The sequence below is a fragment of the Falco naumanni genome, chromosome 3 (assembly GCF_017639655.2).
Source record: "Falco naumanni isolate bFalNau1 chromosome 3, bFalNau1.pat, whole genome shotgun sequence".
Taxonomy (NCBI): domain Eukaryota; kingdom Metazoa; phylum Chordata; class Aves; order Falconiformes; family Falconidae; genus Falco; species Falco naumanni.
The window spans coordinates 102629968-102644117 of NC_054056.1; the positions used below are offsets into that span (position 1 = coordinate 102629968).

Here is a 14150-nt window from a genome sequence, read left to right on the forward strand (position 1 = left end):
AAGAAATTACCTGGACATCAGGTAAACTTGGGTCTAGTTTCAATTTAATTACATTATTAGGTATCAACCTAAGTGAAATGAAAATAAACCCAACATAATTAAAACAGCTCCACTTAGGGAGCTGCCCAGCTGCATTTGCTTTAATTGTACAATTCATTCCATTTACTCAAAACCAACTTAGGTACTCAAGCAAGTGCTTTAACTTATACAGAATTTTTAGTGAAAAGTTTTAAGAAGTCATAGGGGTGGGAGGGAGATAAGAAGTGCATTAATTTCCATCAACTACGAATAAGAACTGCTCAGCAATTCAGCAAAGGAATTTCAGGACTGAAATATTAGTACTAGCAACATTAGCTTTCTCAGTGTGATTTATTCATCTCCCAACGGGATATATTTTGATACTTAAAAGATATTACCTAGTGTTGTCATTGTACAAAATAGAAGTACTAAACCGATCATTGCCATACCCTCTGTAACTGATTATTGCACTTCCATCTGTAAACAAGTTACGTCTGCCAGAATAATACATAGAACACTATTGTAAATATCAGTACATCTTGAGTGTATTTGATTTCTTACTAGTTTTTCCAATTTCCCTTTTTTTTCCCTCCCCATTCTCTGGTTCAAGAATATATCAATCTTGATATTTACTTCTAGGTAAACAGGCACAGGTAGGATAAAGTAATTGAAGTTGGTAACTATACATATCTTAGATGTGTAGCGCCAACAGGAATGCCTTCTACTGCTTAGTAAACAGAACGGTCCTGATCATTGGGTTCATGGATTCATACAAAACAACCTGCCTCACCAAGTCTGCTAATTTAATTGCTCTGACAACTTTTGAGTTAGATTATTTCCCTAACAACATTCACTGAGGGTGGGGGTGGGTGGTGGGGTGTGTAGAAAGAAAAGGAAAAGAAAGGAAAAAAGAAAAATTTAAACATTGTAACACATGCAAACAAAGCCCAAAACATGTAAGCAGGAATTCCCTTTTGAACCAATATGCTAAAAAAAGACCTTAACTATTAAGAAAATATGTCATTGTTTACCACTAGCTCATCTGAATATTTATTATAAAGCTTACCCAGTATGTGAAGAATATACTTTCTGTTCCCATTTGTTACCAGAGAAGGCAATATGTCTCGTATTTATTATGACAACATGATCTCCGCAGTCACCTACAAGGTACAAATTGGAGGAAAGTATTAACAAAACCATACAGATAATCAACCAAACCAACAACTATAAAATGTGCGATACATACAAAGTAGCACATAAGCACACACTTCATAAAGCTCAGATTTAAAGATCTGAGCTTTTAGAGTCACACCATCCAAATCTGCACTTAAATCCCAACCCTAACTACTATTTTTGTTAGCACTGTCAGGTTAGAAGGCAAGTGAGCAGGTAAAATACCATCAGACCAGATAATTAAAGCGTTGCAATTATTCAGCTAAGTTCTGGAAACCTGGCTTACAGGCAAGTGTATTATTTTATTCAAGACATTATGCTGCATATGCACCTATATCTCAACACACCCAGAATAAAAAAAGGGTTAGTTCTAAACAACAATCTTAAATATTTGTTTAATTTAGTTTTCTCATAAAAACAGTACCAAGGCTTACTGGAGGACTGAATATTTTGGATAAGTAAAATAGTTACATTAAATAATTACAGCGTAGGGCTAAACATATAAAAGGAACAAAACGACTGGGGAGGGGGAAGCCCCACAAAAAATAAAACAATGCTCTCGGGCAAAAAGCCCACATTTTCACCAATCAAGCAGAAATGAATGTTACAGCACATACAGATTTGCTTAGTGTTACATCAGCAACTTTCACATCAAAAGTTTTAAAAGTGCTAAGTCTATAATCTATCACCAATACCTTGCTTTAATAGATCTAATTAAACCATAACTTTAATAGATCTTTACTAATAAAATGCCAGTAAAACTGATACTATCTCAAATATCAAAAATAAAAAAAAATACTATCTCAAAAATATGATAAAACTATGAAAAAATGTAGTTTTTAATTTCGGAAGTAATCATCTTGATTAGCTGTATAAACTATAACCACCCATTCAATCAATTGGAAAATTACCTGTCCAAAGTTCATTCTCATATGCATTACCATATTAGAACAACAGAAAAGTATGTGAAGAGGCTCATTTGATTTAAACATTTTTGAGTTGGTCACAAAGCAGCTACAGTAAGAAGGACTTAAACTGAGCATCCATTTTTTATAGGACCATATAATTAATCAATGCAAATTTCACCCCTTAATTAAGTTTTCTACTGTTTCTTAATCTTGTGTTCTTTTAAAGTTCTACTTTCAACTACAGCTAAAATGTAAACACAATTTAAACATCTTCATTGACGCAGTCTTTCACTACTGACAGACCAGTTCTAAAAACACCGTATGTCCAAATAAACGTCAGAGAACTGACACTTGACCCACCTGACCTTGTGCCTTTTTTTTTTTTATTATTTGTTCAGAAGGTGACAGAATACGTTCATCTAAGGCAATTTTTGCCAATAGTTCTCTACTTGCATAAATACTGAATTAACAATTCCATACACCAATAGATCAGTTATGAACAATTATGAGCCAGAAGAAAAACTAACCAGGACACTTACACACTACCTGAACAATGACTGCAATCTGTTCTTCTTAAATTAGATTGAACTTAAGGACAATTAATGTCTCCTTCAAATTAATACATAATTTTCCTCTGGTCTTTCAATAGTATTGTTCCCACCACCTCATGGATGGCTACACTTAATAGGAAGAAAGCAAACTATTTACTATCTCAAGAACACAGTCAAATTGCATCCTACTTTTGAAAAATAATGACAAAATATGACACAAGAAAACTCTTCCTTTGGGTTATGTTCATAGAATCATAGAATGGTTTGGGTTGGAAGGGACCTTCACAGGTCATCTAATTCCACCCCTCTTGGAATGGGCAGGGACGCTTTCCACTAAACCAGGCTGCTCACAGCCCCATCCAGCCTGGCTTTGAATACTGCCAGGGATGGGGCATCCACAACTTCTCCAGGCAACCTGTTCCACTGCCTCAATACCCTCACAGTAAAAAATTTCTTCCTTATGTCCAATCTGAATCTACCCTCTTTCAGCTTAAAGCCATTCCCCCTTGTCCTGTCACTACAGGCCCTTGTAAAAAATCCCTCTCCAGCTTTGTTGTAGGCCCCCTTTAGGCACTGGAAGGCTGCAATAAAGTCTCCCCAGAGCCTTCTCTTCTTCAGGCTGAACACCACCAACTCTCCCGGCCTGTCTTCACAGGAGAGGTGCTCCAGCCCTCTAATAATTTTGTGGCCCTCCTCTGGACTGGCTCCAACAAGTCCATGTCCTTCTTATGTTGGGGACCTTAGAGACGGATGCAGTACTGCAGGTGTGGTCTCACAAGAGTGGAGTAGAGGGGGAGAATCACCTCCCTTGACCTGCTGACTATGCTTCTTTTGATGCAGCCCAGGACACAGTTGGCATTCCAGGTTGCAAGTGCATATTGCTGGGTCATGTCCAGCTTTTCATCCACCAGTACCTCCAAGTCCTTCTCCACAGGGCTGCTCTCAGTACATTCATCCCCCAGTCTGTGTTGATACTAGGGGTTGCCCCAACCCAGGTGCAGGACCTTGCACTTGGCTTTGTGGAACCTCAAGAGGTTCACATGGGCCCACTTCCTGAGCTTGGCCAGGTTCCTCAAGCATGTCAACAATTTTCATGCTATAATATTGAATTATTCTTCTACGAATTATGTATGTTTTCCTCAAGAAATACACAAAAGTAAGGCCAGTATATTCTACTACATTATGGTATATGCAATTTGTTACATACAGCTTATACACTGCACCTCTTCAGATTAAACAGTTGCCACCATAAATCTGTTTTACATGTCTGTACATTTCTAACTTCAGTAATTCCTATCATGCTTCAGGTACATGTATTTTTCCTCCTTCATTTTAATTAAGGAGTAAATAGTAATTAAAGGTACATATTGCCAACTGTTAGCTCACAAGACTGACAAACTAATTGCCAAATTTTTCATTAGAAAACAAGTCTTTGCTGCTTCTTCTAGCTATTATAAACTAACAATGCAATCTAGACTAACATCTGGGCCAGAACAGGTTTGCAGAACACTTCCATCGAGTCTAGTCATCTCCTTTGAGGATGCAGAGAACAGCAGCAAATCCTACCTGAGCAACAAACATGGCTCACCTATACCTGCTCACAATCCAACATAAAGAACCAGATCACCCAATTTTCTAAGACTTTGGCCCAATATTTTTGGTTCTGTATTGTGAAGGTACTCACAAAGATAAGATGCAAGGTGTTAAGGGAATAGAGAAGGGAAGATGCAGAAGAAACCTAAAAAATCAGATTCAAACCACCTGAACAAGGTTGTATCCCCTTATTTAAGGCATATGATCCAACAACATATAAAAATATGAGACTGTGGAGAATAATGAAAGATTATACCTAAACCAAAAAAAAAATAAAATACATGAAATCAAGTTTCTCTCTTTCCCTAACCACGGCTTAAATTTAGCTCCAGATACTTTTCAATACAATAAATAAATAATGATTTTATGAAAGTGTACCTGGATACCAAATTAAAATAAAACAAAAAAATCCCCACAATGCTATTATTTCTGAGGAATTGCTATCTCACAGACACTCAAATATTTCTTGTTAGTTCAAAAAGAAAAAGTGTTAAGTACATCAATCAATCACAAATTCATTCATAACTTGCTCTTTTAGAGAGTATCAAATGAGTAACCTATCTACATCAATCTCTGATGTAATGCATTTGGTATTGATACACAGAATACTTTAGACCAAATAAAGTTATCCTTGAAATGACTTCCCAGGATTTTGTAACTTTGCAGACATAAAAGTAGCAAAGATCTTTCCCACAGGACAAGCAAAAACATTTCCTCTCAGCGTCTGCTTTATTTTTTAAACAGCCTGAAGTCTCCAGTGACACCTTGTGGATAAGACATAATTTGCAACAGCAGAACTCTGGTATTGGAAACGTCTTTATAACACTACAAATATTACCTGCTATTATGAAAAACAGATCAAGTATAGTTTTAGTATGTATGCTCTACATTACTGCAAAGTTTAATGCTTCCTTTACGTTTCAGTAATGTCTCTTGAAAAATCTGCATTATTATACGCAACAGTGTACCATCAATGAGGGGTCACCTTTTTATTATCTATAACATGCTCATCACCATGAGACAGGCACTACAGTTATTACAAGTAATTAAGAAGATCACAGATATATCTTTACTGCTAAATCTTTTAATTTGCAGAAAAGCAAAATTATTTCTTTTTTCCATTTCAACAAGATCTCTTTCAACAATGATTACATCTCCCATGTAAGTATCAGGGCAGGTTCCAGCCTCATCATCACAGAACGGCTGAGGTTGGAAGGAACCTCTGGAGGTCACGTTGTCCAGCCTCCCTGCTCAAGCAGTACCAGTTTTTGAATATCTCCAAGGATGGAGACTGCGCAATCTCTTGGGCAACCACTTCCAGTCACCCTCCCAGGAAAAAAAATGTTTCCTGATGTTCCAAGGGAACCTCCTGTGTTCCAGTTTGTGCCCACTGCCTCAAGATTGTTCAGACTGAAGAATCACTCTAAGACTCTGCTATGTTGTGCAGCTACTGAAAGGTAGCATTCAGAAAATCTAATAAAGAATTGCATCCGTGTTTCACTATGCGCACTGTGAATTAAACCTTTATATCTAAAATAAATGCAATGAAACATGTTTCAAGATTATTTTTTTAAAAGAAAGCACAACCCACTGCAATTCAGCTATTTTAAAAAAATTATTAACTCATAATAAGCGTTATACGGATTGGTAAAGATGACATAAGGTTGTAGAGGGGTATGAAGGAAAAAGACGAGAAGGAAAGTGAAGATGTTTACAATTTAATTGAAAAACGTAACCTTAGGTATCAGGCTTGATTTTAAAACTGAAATCAGAAAAATACAAGTGAAGGAAAGCAAATTTACTCTTATCCACTACAGTACTCACTTAGTGCATGATAAATAGGTTTATGCCTGCCTTCAAGTCTCATTACAGTTGCAGCTGCTATTTTTCCTGGTGGCTGCATCTTTGCATCGAGGAGATACCAGGCTCTGGCAAAAGTAGCCCATTGCTAAAGAGAAAGAGATATCATAGTTAACATAGTAAAAGAACACACTACCACCCATAAATCTAGCCTAAGTACATCAACCCTTTTTTTTACACTCCAAAATACTAGAAGAAATACTAACATCCAACAACACCTCTTCCCAATAACCTTTAAACAGACGGAGAGGTGCCGCTACACTGCGATACCCCCAGTGCTGGACGTACTTCTGAAGCACCTGGGGATGAACAACGCTGCCAGGTCACCAGCGCTGGGGGCTCCGTTTCAAAAAGCCCTCTGGCTGCCAACTGAGCCGTGAAGTCGCAGTAGGTTACTTAGCGCCCCGCATCGCCTTCCCTCACAGCCAAGGGCACGACTCGCCCAGCCACCGCTTTTATGAACCCGAGCAGCCTTCAGCGGGTCGCCTCGTCCTCCCCCCGACAGGCCACACGCCCACGCACCGCCACCGGGCCCCTCTCAGGGCGAACGCCGGGGTGCAGGGCGGCGCCACAGGGCGCTCGGCGACACAGGGGCCCCGCCGCCCCGGCCCGGCCCGGCCCTGCCCTGCCCGGGGGGCCTGCTGCCCCAGCGGCCACCCGCTCCCCCACGGCCGCTCTCCGCTCCATGGCGGCCGCCAGGGTCCCCCGGAGCCGCGGCCTCCCTCAGCACAGCCCGGCCAGAGGGGCAGGCGGCCGCGCTCACCTGGGCCGCCTTGGTGTAGCTGGCCATGGCCGCCCCCGCCGCCGCTGAGGGGAGCGGAAGCGCAGCCCCTGGGCCGCCGCACCGGCGGGAAGCGGAAGCGCTGCCCTGCGAGGGGCGGTGCGAGGGCGGCCGGCGCGGGCCGTTCGCAGCCGCGGCCATGGACCGCTACGTCCTGCTGCTGCGCTGGGGGGAGCGCCGGGGCGAGGGCGCCGGGGCAGGTGCGGCTGCGGGGGGGCGAGCTGTGCGGGGGGGCGGATCCGGGGATCCGGGGCGCGGGGGTCTGGGGCCGGGCCGTGCGGGGATCCGGGGCGCTGGGGGTCCGGGGCCGGGCCGTGCGGGGATCCGGGGCGCTGGGGGTCCGGGGCCGGGCCGTGCGGGGATCCGGGGCGCGGGGGGGCCGGGGCCGGGCCGTGCGGTGGTCCGGGCCGTGCGGGGGGCTGGGGCGCGGGGTCCGCCCGCGCTCGCTGCCTGAGGGCTTTTCCTCACGGCCTCTGGTCTAGTTTCTGCGGCTGTGCAGGCTTTCTACATCCCTATCTCCTTAAACCTGCCCCCCTTTTCTTTCAGGCTAAATGTTTTTAATGACTTGGCCCTTCAGAAATTTAGGGGTTTTCATGTTTTGTTGCGACACTGCTGTGTACTCGGTAGCACCTTCCTGAGCACAACCTTAATGAGAATTTCACAAAATCTGCCTTTATAAACTCCTGCAAATCTGCAGCTGACAGGTTTTCTTAAAAATCTAAAGCTTTAGTATTAAACTGAACTTTATTTGCAGGAAAAGAAGACTTCTGTAGCTCTGTAGTTTTAAGATAAAACAACTTTTTTATTCCTTCTTTCTTTCTTTCTTTCAGCCGGGACTGCTGCAAACATGTATCAGCTTCTGAAGGCAAGCTGTGACTCCTCTGCAAACGCAGATTTGAGCGTGTTCCCAGGTAAATACAGTAATTTACAATAAGGGAGGGCAAATATTGTTGAGGAATTGGCCCAGGTACATTTTGTGATTGTGGTGAAACAAGTCAGAAATGTGTGGAAGCCCAGTCAGTGTCTGTGGTGTGCCTGAAGCTGCGGTGGCAGTGTGCCTGCTGCGGCTGCTTCTGCGGAGAACCGATGTCAGTTTGGCAGCTGGAATGTGGGAAGACCATTAAATAGGTCAGGCACAAGAAATGAAAGAGAAGGGTTCTGAAAGGTTGACAGATTTCAACCCAGCTTAACAAGGAAGAGTAGGAGAGGGCTTATTTCTTGTCAGTGGACAGCTTGATATCTTCATTACTCTTACCATGTCTTCTAACTTTTTCAGTGGAAGCGATATTTGTCTGTTGGATATCAATTCAGAACCCTAATCCACGAATATTTTATTACATCATTTTATAATCTTAAAGTAGAAAAAGATTCTGAAGATCTGCTTTAGTACTTTTAGGGGTTGAGTGTTGTGGTTTTGCATTTTGTTTGTTAAAAATGGTATCTTGGTTATTTACTTGGTTTGGATATCTAGTGTTGGAGCCATTTAAGCTCATCTCGTCACAGCTTTCATATAACTGTGGTTCATGTGGGGAAACCACTGTAAGCTGTTAAAATTAATGAAGATGGGCATGTTAAGGTGTTGTGAACTTCTGTGCTTTTTATTGCATAGACATATTGAGAAAAGATCTCATTTTTTGTGAACTGCGTAAACCATGTTTTTGGAAGTTGTGATTTACTTGAGGTATGGTACAGCTTCTGCACATGGAGTGCAGTATTGCCCAGAATGGAGAAGAGATTAAAGGTTTTCTTACTTATTGAAAGGATCAGTAAGAGTTAAGACACTTGCCAAGACACTACGTATACCTTAATACGTTCAGAACTTAAGTATGATGCCAAAGGAAAGTTGAACTCAAGTCCTTGTGGCACATTAAATGACTCATGTAGAGTCTGTTGACAGAGGTCTTCGTTATAATGGGAGGAACAGATTGTAGTGGATTGATTATTTTAAACAATTGGTCTATCTCTTTGCAGCATGTTCAGTGGCTGGTATTCCAGGGCCAAAGAAATGGTATTTTGCAAGTCATGTTATATGCGGTTATTATCAGGTAAGACATATTTTTTTCAGAATATAAGTTCCTCAACTGTCTGCCTGTCTGTAGTGCAAGTTAAAACTGATGTTCAAAATTCTTTTTGCTTAATTCATTCTTTTTGCTTTATTAGTTCTGCAGTTCTGACTGGGAGGAAATAAATGTTGACACACAGAAAAACGAAGATTCTCTCCAAACAAGTATTGATGAGTGCCTGGGAGCCATACAAAATTTTGAGGAAGATGACAGTAACAGCAGAGAGTCACTGTCTATGACTGAGTATGCGTGTTACTAGTTTTATTGGAAGTATAGTAATCTGACGTTTAACAGTAGTAACCCAAGGGAATCAGGAAAATTTAACAAGTAAAAGTTATTACCAAAGCAACAGTTAACTGTGAACAACCCCCTGCTACTACTGAAAAGAATTCTATTAATTTTGGCATAGCTTTAATTTTTTTAGCTAGAGATGATTTTATAGAATAACCGAACAGTTTCCTAACAGCTAATAGTTGTATATACTAAAAGAAGTTCCTTGCTAATCCATCTTGACTCCTACCCCTAGTTTTACTGCAGGTTGTTTTGAAGTCATTTAGCCTACTTCTGCCTCAGTAAAAGGGGCGATTAGTATATCTCATTGCCTAGGCAAATTTGTGCAGAATTTTAAAGATACAAGACTTACATCAGGTAGTATTTGTTAGATGTATCTTTTTGTTTCTAAATTACTTTTTTTATATTTTGTTTCCAACCATGTTGCTCCTCATCTTCAGTATCTATGATGAAGCTGCAGAAAGTTTGCATCAGTTAGCTGATAAACTGCCTGCCCCAGGTAATCTCCCTTAAAAAAGGAGTCTTTGTTTATCCTGTTAGTTATGACTCTAAAAACTCAGCTGGTAAAATCATAGTTGCATGGAAAAATTCAGAGGATATTAGTTGTATTAACTTACATGCAGCTCTTGCAAGTAGTTTAAGGAACTTGAGCATGACCTGCATTGCAAATCATCTTACAGAGCAGTTTGCTGCTTGTTTCTTTGGAAGGCTGTATTTCAATAGAGGTAGCTGTTGATAAGGTAGCTATTTATATAATTAATTTTTCCATCTGAATTGGCACCGAAGTAGTCATAGGCAGTAAGCAATATGGAAGTCAACATGCAGCTGCAGAAAGTTTTATGAAAAAAAGTGAAAGATGTTGACATCAGGCTTTTTTTGCCAGCTGAAGCTGATTGTTTGTGGGTGGGAGTTAAGAAGCTGTGAAGGAGCATAGATTGAAACTATTGGATTCAGATTTTGTAAACCCGAGATGATATCACCTTGCGTGTTAGGGTTACACGGTGTTGCAGCAGTTGATCTGGGATAGCAAAGGAACTGAATGCGGAAAGAATGAGAAATTGCAGTCTAGAGGTGTTAAAAAGAGGAAAATGACATAGCGTAGTTGTACTGGAGACAACTCTGGTCTGCCAAACAGTGCTGAGTGAGAGAGGAGAAAGGTGTGGAACTGCTGTAACTGAGCAAACAGGAAAATACTTTATTTTGTGTTAATCTAAGAGGAGTGGCAAGAGATGAGCTAGAATGCACGAGAAGTGTTTTCAATCTTGCTGAAGGTACTTGAAGTTGATCTTTAAGCCCATTTTAGTGCAGTCAGTGATAATCAGTACTTTTCTGTCTTTAAATGGCTGAATCATTTACTGAATAATGGTACTTTAAGTCATATATAACTGTTTTTATAGGCAGAGCAATGGTTGATATAATACTGCAGGCAGTTGAACAAGATGGACCCAAGCTAAAAGACTGCTTACCAGCTATTGGTGCCCTGAAACACCTGAGAGAATGGCACTCCGCACAAATCATTATTGCAGCAAATGACTCTAAAGGGTATGCCATTTATTTTAGGTCTATCAACAAGGTCATTCTTGTTTTGTGTTAGCATATGTCAGTGGTTAAAATAAAATGAGTGTCTTGAGCACTTTACATGCATACTTTGAAAATACATAGATTTGTCTCCTATTGTTTGAGGGGAGGAATTACTCATGCTGATTTATTGTAAATGCATGCCCTGACCAGAGGGGCAGGCAAAAAAGCAAGTCTTCTGAAGTTCCTGTTTCTATGAGAGCAGAAGGTAAAATATTTTCTCTTTCCTTTCCATCGCTAGTAGCTTCAGTGCCCATATGATGGTTTGAAGTTGTACAATGCTACATAATGACTTCTGTTGATTGTCATTTTCCAGTTTTTGTGTGTAACTCTGCTGGTTTTATATTACCTTTGGTATTACATTTTGGGTAGAAAAAAATAATTGTCTGGTTTGTCCCTTTTGAAAATAAGAGTATAAATGCTCAATTACTTCCTCTATGTTTCTCAAGAGTCTTAACACTGAAACTATTAATTCAATTTGAAATTAAGTCCAGTAATTTCCTTACTGTCCTCCTCTAATTAGGCCATGCTATGTCTCAGTATAAACCACAGTGTTTTTTCTGTTTTGTTTTTGTTTTTTTCCCTGTGCAGAAAATTATTGTGTGGTTATTGACTAACTGCAAGGTCTTCTCTGTTTCCCCTCCACACCCAAAAGATTGGAGTTTACTTCATAGAATATGTGGTTAAGCTTAATCCTAAATTAATAAAACTGATTAAAAAGTTCAATGCTCAGTCCTTGGATACAATAAGCAATATACAAGCTATATAGTACTTCTGAAGGTATATGGAGGAAGATAAAATTATAGCAGTAACTTCCATGAGTGTTTGGTCTCAGTGCTCATTGATACCTTCCTGTGCAGCCAGCTTTTGATTGAATAAATTTTTCTGCTGCCTTTTATGTAAAATGAGGTCATTTGGGCAAATAGTTTCTCCGATGAAAGTTTTCTCACTTATGCTTCCTGTTCTGCTGATGGTGCTGATCTCTCTTAGAAGACAGACTGCCAGCAGGACCCACAGATAGTGACTTGTTCTCTCTCTCTGTTGTTGACTTTTGGTAATATTTGTTCTGTAGTCCTATCTCTACTTACAAGGCTAACTACATACCATCTAGATGGGCCAGTGGTAGCCCCGGTGATGGCTACCTGGCTTTGCTTCAGCTTCTAGCAACTTTACTGTGGTATGCCTGCAGCTTGCCACTGCTGGTCTTGTTTGATGTCTCACAAAGTTCTTTGATGTCATGTTCATGGAGCATATGAACAATGTCTTTTACAGAGCCTGAAGCAACAAGTCTGTAACATTTTTTACTTTGTAGAATAAAAAGCTATATATATGTCTGTCTTAACACACACAAGACTATTCAGTGCTAAGATGTAATAGGTAAATTCAGTCAAATTGCACTGCATGTGAATTTGTAATACTACATTCGGCAAGATTAAATCTTCCTTATTTTTACAGTAGCTGGCAAAAGATTGCAGACTATCTCTCAGCAGACTTTGTATCCTCAGATAATGTCATGAATATTATTGATAGAAAAGAACTCTGGAGAGGAAAGATTCATATATGGGAAAGAAAGGTAAAATAACTTTTTTCAGTTATGGTTATTTTTTAAAAGCATCAGAGTATATAATTTAAAGCATGTATTGTACAGTCATTTTATGCTTTAAGCCAAACTTGGGTTTGACAATTTAATTCAGAGAGGTAATGTGCAATGTATCTGGTTGGGTGGGGGAACAGCTTGCTTTTTAGTGTAATGAAAGAATAAAGGAGATCAAGGCCTCAAGATTTGAATTTCAGAAATCCAGACACTCTTCTCTGAAATATTTGCCTTAGAACTTCTAGTTCAAAATTAGACTGTTTTGCATCCGTCACAAATCATTATCATGTAACTCTTTAAGTCATTGTTTGCAAGCACATATAATTTGTGATTCTGAAAGACATACACATTTTCAATACTAAGGTTTTAGTTATAGTAGTTGCTTATCTAATTTTATCTAGTTCTATAGATCTGCTGGAAACAAATATGATACTAATTGTTTAAAATAGTAATACACATAAGTGACTGAAGAGAAACAATTTTTCTCTCTTGACACATAATAAATGTGTTGTCTTTTTTTCTCCCCTTCCTCCAGTTTGGATCAGAAGTTAGGTTTCCAGAATTTTGTATTAAGAGCACTTCAGCAAAGACATTCAGCACATCACATTTAAGTTCTTTCTTTGCTGTTAAAAGAGAGCCACAATCAAGGAATACTGATGCTTTGCCAGAGGCAAGTATTCTTGATCTTTCTTTGAGCCACTAGAATTATATGTTTTACTTTCCTGAGAAAATGAGTAATTGGGAGAACCTTAGTCAGAACTGAAAATTAAACATAAAAGCAATGATTGCATAAGATTGAGGAATACTTCTTTTCTTCATGTGTGTTCTCAGAACAGGTCTTTAAAATTTCGTCTGTTTCCTCTTAGGAATGCGATGCCAAAATTACTTTCAAGTAGAAATTAAGACTTTGTTCAGTCTTAACACTCAAAATATATAATTTATTTATGAATTATCTAACCTTGTCTACTTCATTTTAAAAGGCTTTTGTTTGTTTGTTTTTAAATACTGTTGCTATTTTATGTTTTCCACTGGAAGTAGATTATTTGATGGGAATTCCAGAATCACGTTTGTTGATGAAAACAAAAATGAGTGTTTATTTTCATTGTTAAAGTATGTATATTTTAGACTGTATTTGTCTGTTCCTGGTAGATCTTATTTTTCTTTGAATTTGAATAAGAGTTACAACCCTTTGGATGCATACGGTTGACATCTTACAAAGTAAGCTTTATTAAACGGAATTAAATACCTTCCTTGTTTTTTATATAATTATGTTTAATATGGTATTGTGAAATGTTTTTCTTTTTATATTCCTTTATACCTCTTCCAGATGTACTTGTAAAGCAAATGCCTCCCGCAAAGCTCTTGAGGAAGTTCTACTGAGGTAACATCATATATAGTGTTACAGATTTTTTTGTTTGATCTCTTTTCAGGTTTTTCATTACTATGGTCCTGCACTAGAGTTTTTACAGATGGTGGTGCTCTCTGATCTACCTTCCTTTTTTATATCGGATCTGGAGTTTGAGCTGTATCCTTTTTTTAAGGATCTAAACTACTGCTGTTAATGGTCTATAGTAGAAAGAAAATGATCAGGATCTGCCCATGCAGGCAATACATGAGGATTGGCAAGGGCTCATTCCACTCTAGTGTGCCAAAATAGCCATAGTGATTCTTCACAACTGGAATTTTTTAATATTGAAATGTAAATTACAGCAACAATAACCAGCTATTTTTTGTATTATT

General features: G+C 39.3%; 2 protein-coding genes across 3 annotated transcripts in view; one reads left to right on the forward strand and one right to left on the reverse strand.

The window, feature by feature from the left end:
- MRPL13 (mitochondrial ribosomal protein L13) overlaps positions 1 to 6975 on the reverse strand; it is a 39048-nt gene extending 32073 nt beyond the window's left edge. Inside the window, exons 1-3 of the mRNA XM_040587653.1 lie at positions 6867 to 6975; positions 6068 to 6191; positions 1085 to 1178 (exon numbers count right to left, since the gene is read on the reverse strand). Of these exons, the coding sequence (XP_040443587.1) occupies positions 1085 to 1178; positions 6068 to 6191; positions 6867 to 6893 (245 nt within the window). The 5' untranslated portion in view covers positions 6894 to 6975. The remainder of the gene's footprint in view (positions 1 to 1084; positions 1179 to 6067; positions 6192 to 6866) is intronic.
- LOC121085210 (MDM2 binding protein) overlaps positions 6892 to 14150 on the forward strand; it is a 29113-nt gene continuing 21854 nt past the window's right edge. For both annotated transcript variants that reach the window (XM_040587649.1, XM_040587650.1), the window contains exons 1-9: positions 6892 to 7084; positions 7715 to 7795; positions 8856 to 8929; positions 9045 to 9190; positions 9679 to 9737; positions 10636 to 10780; positions 12272 to 12389; positions 12946 to 13080; positions 13841 to 13935. In XM_040587649.1, the coding sequence (XP_040443583.1) occupies positions 6892 to 7084; positions 7715 to 7795; positions 8856 to 8929; positions 9045 to 9190; positions 9679 to 9737; positions 10636 to 10780; positions 12272 to 12389; positions 12946 to 13080; positions 13841 to 13935 (1046 nt within the window). The remainder of the gene's footprint in view (positions 7085 to 7714; positions 7796 to 8855; positions 8930 to 9044; positions 9191 to 9678; positions 9738 to 10635; positions 10781 to 12271; positions 12390 to 12945; positions 13081 to 13840; positions 13936 to 14150) is intronic.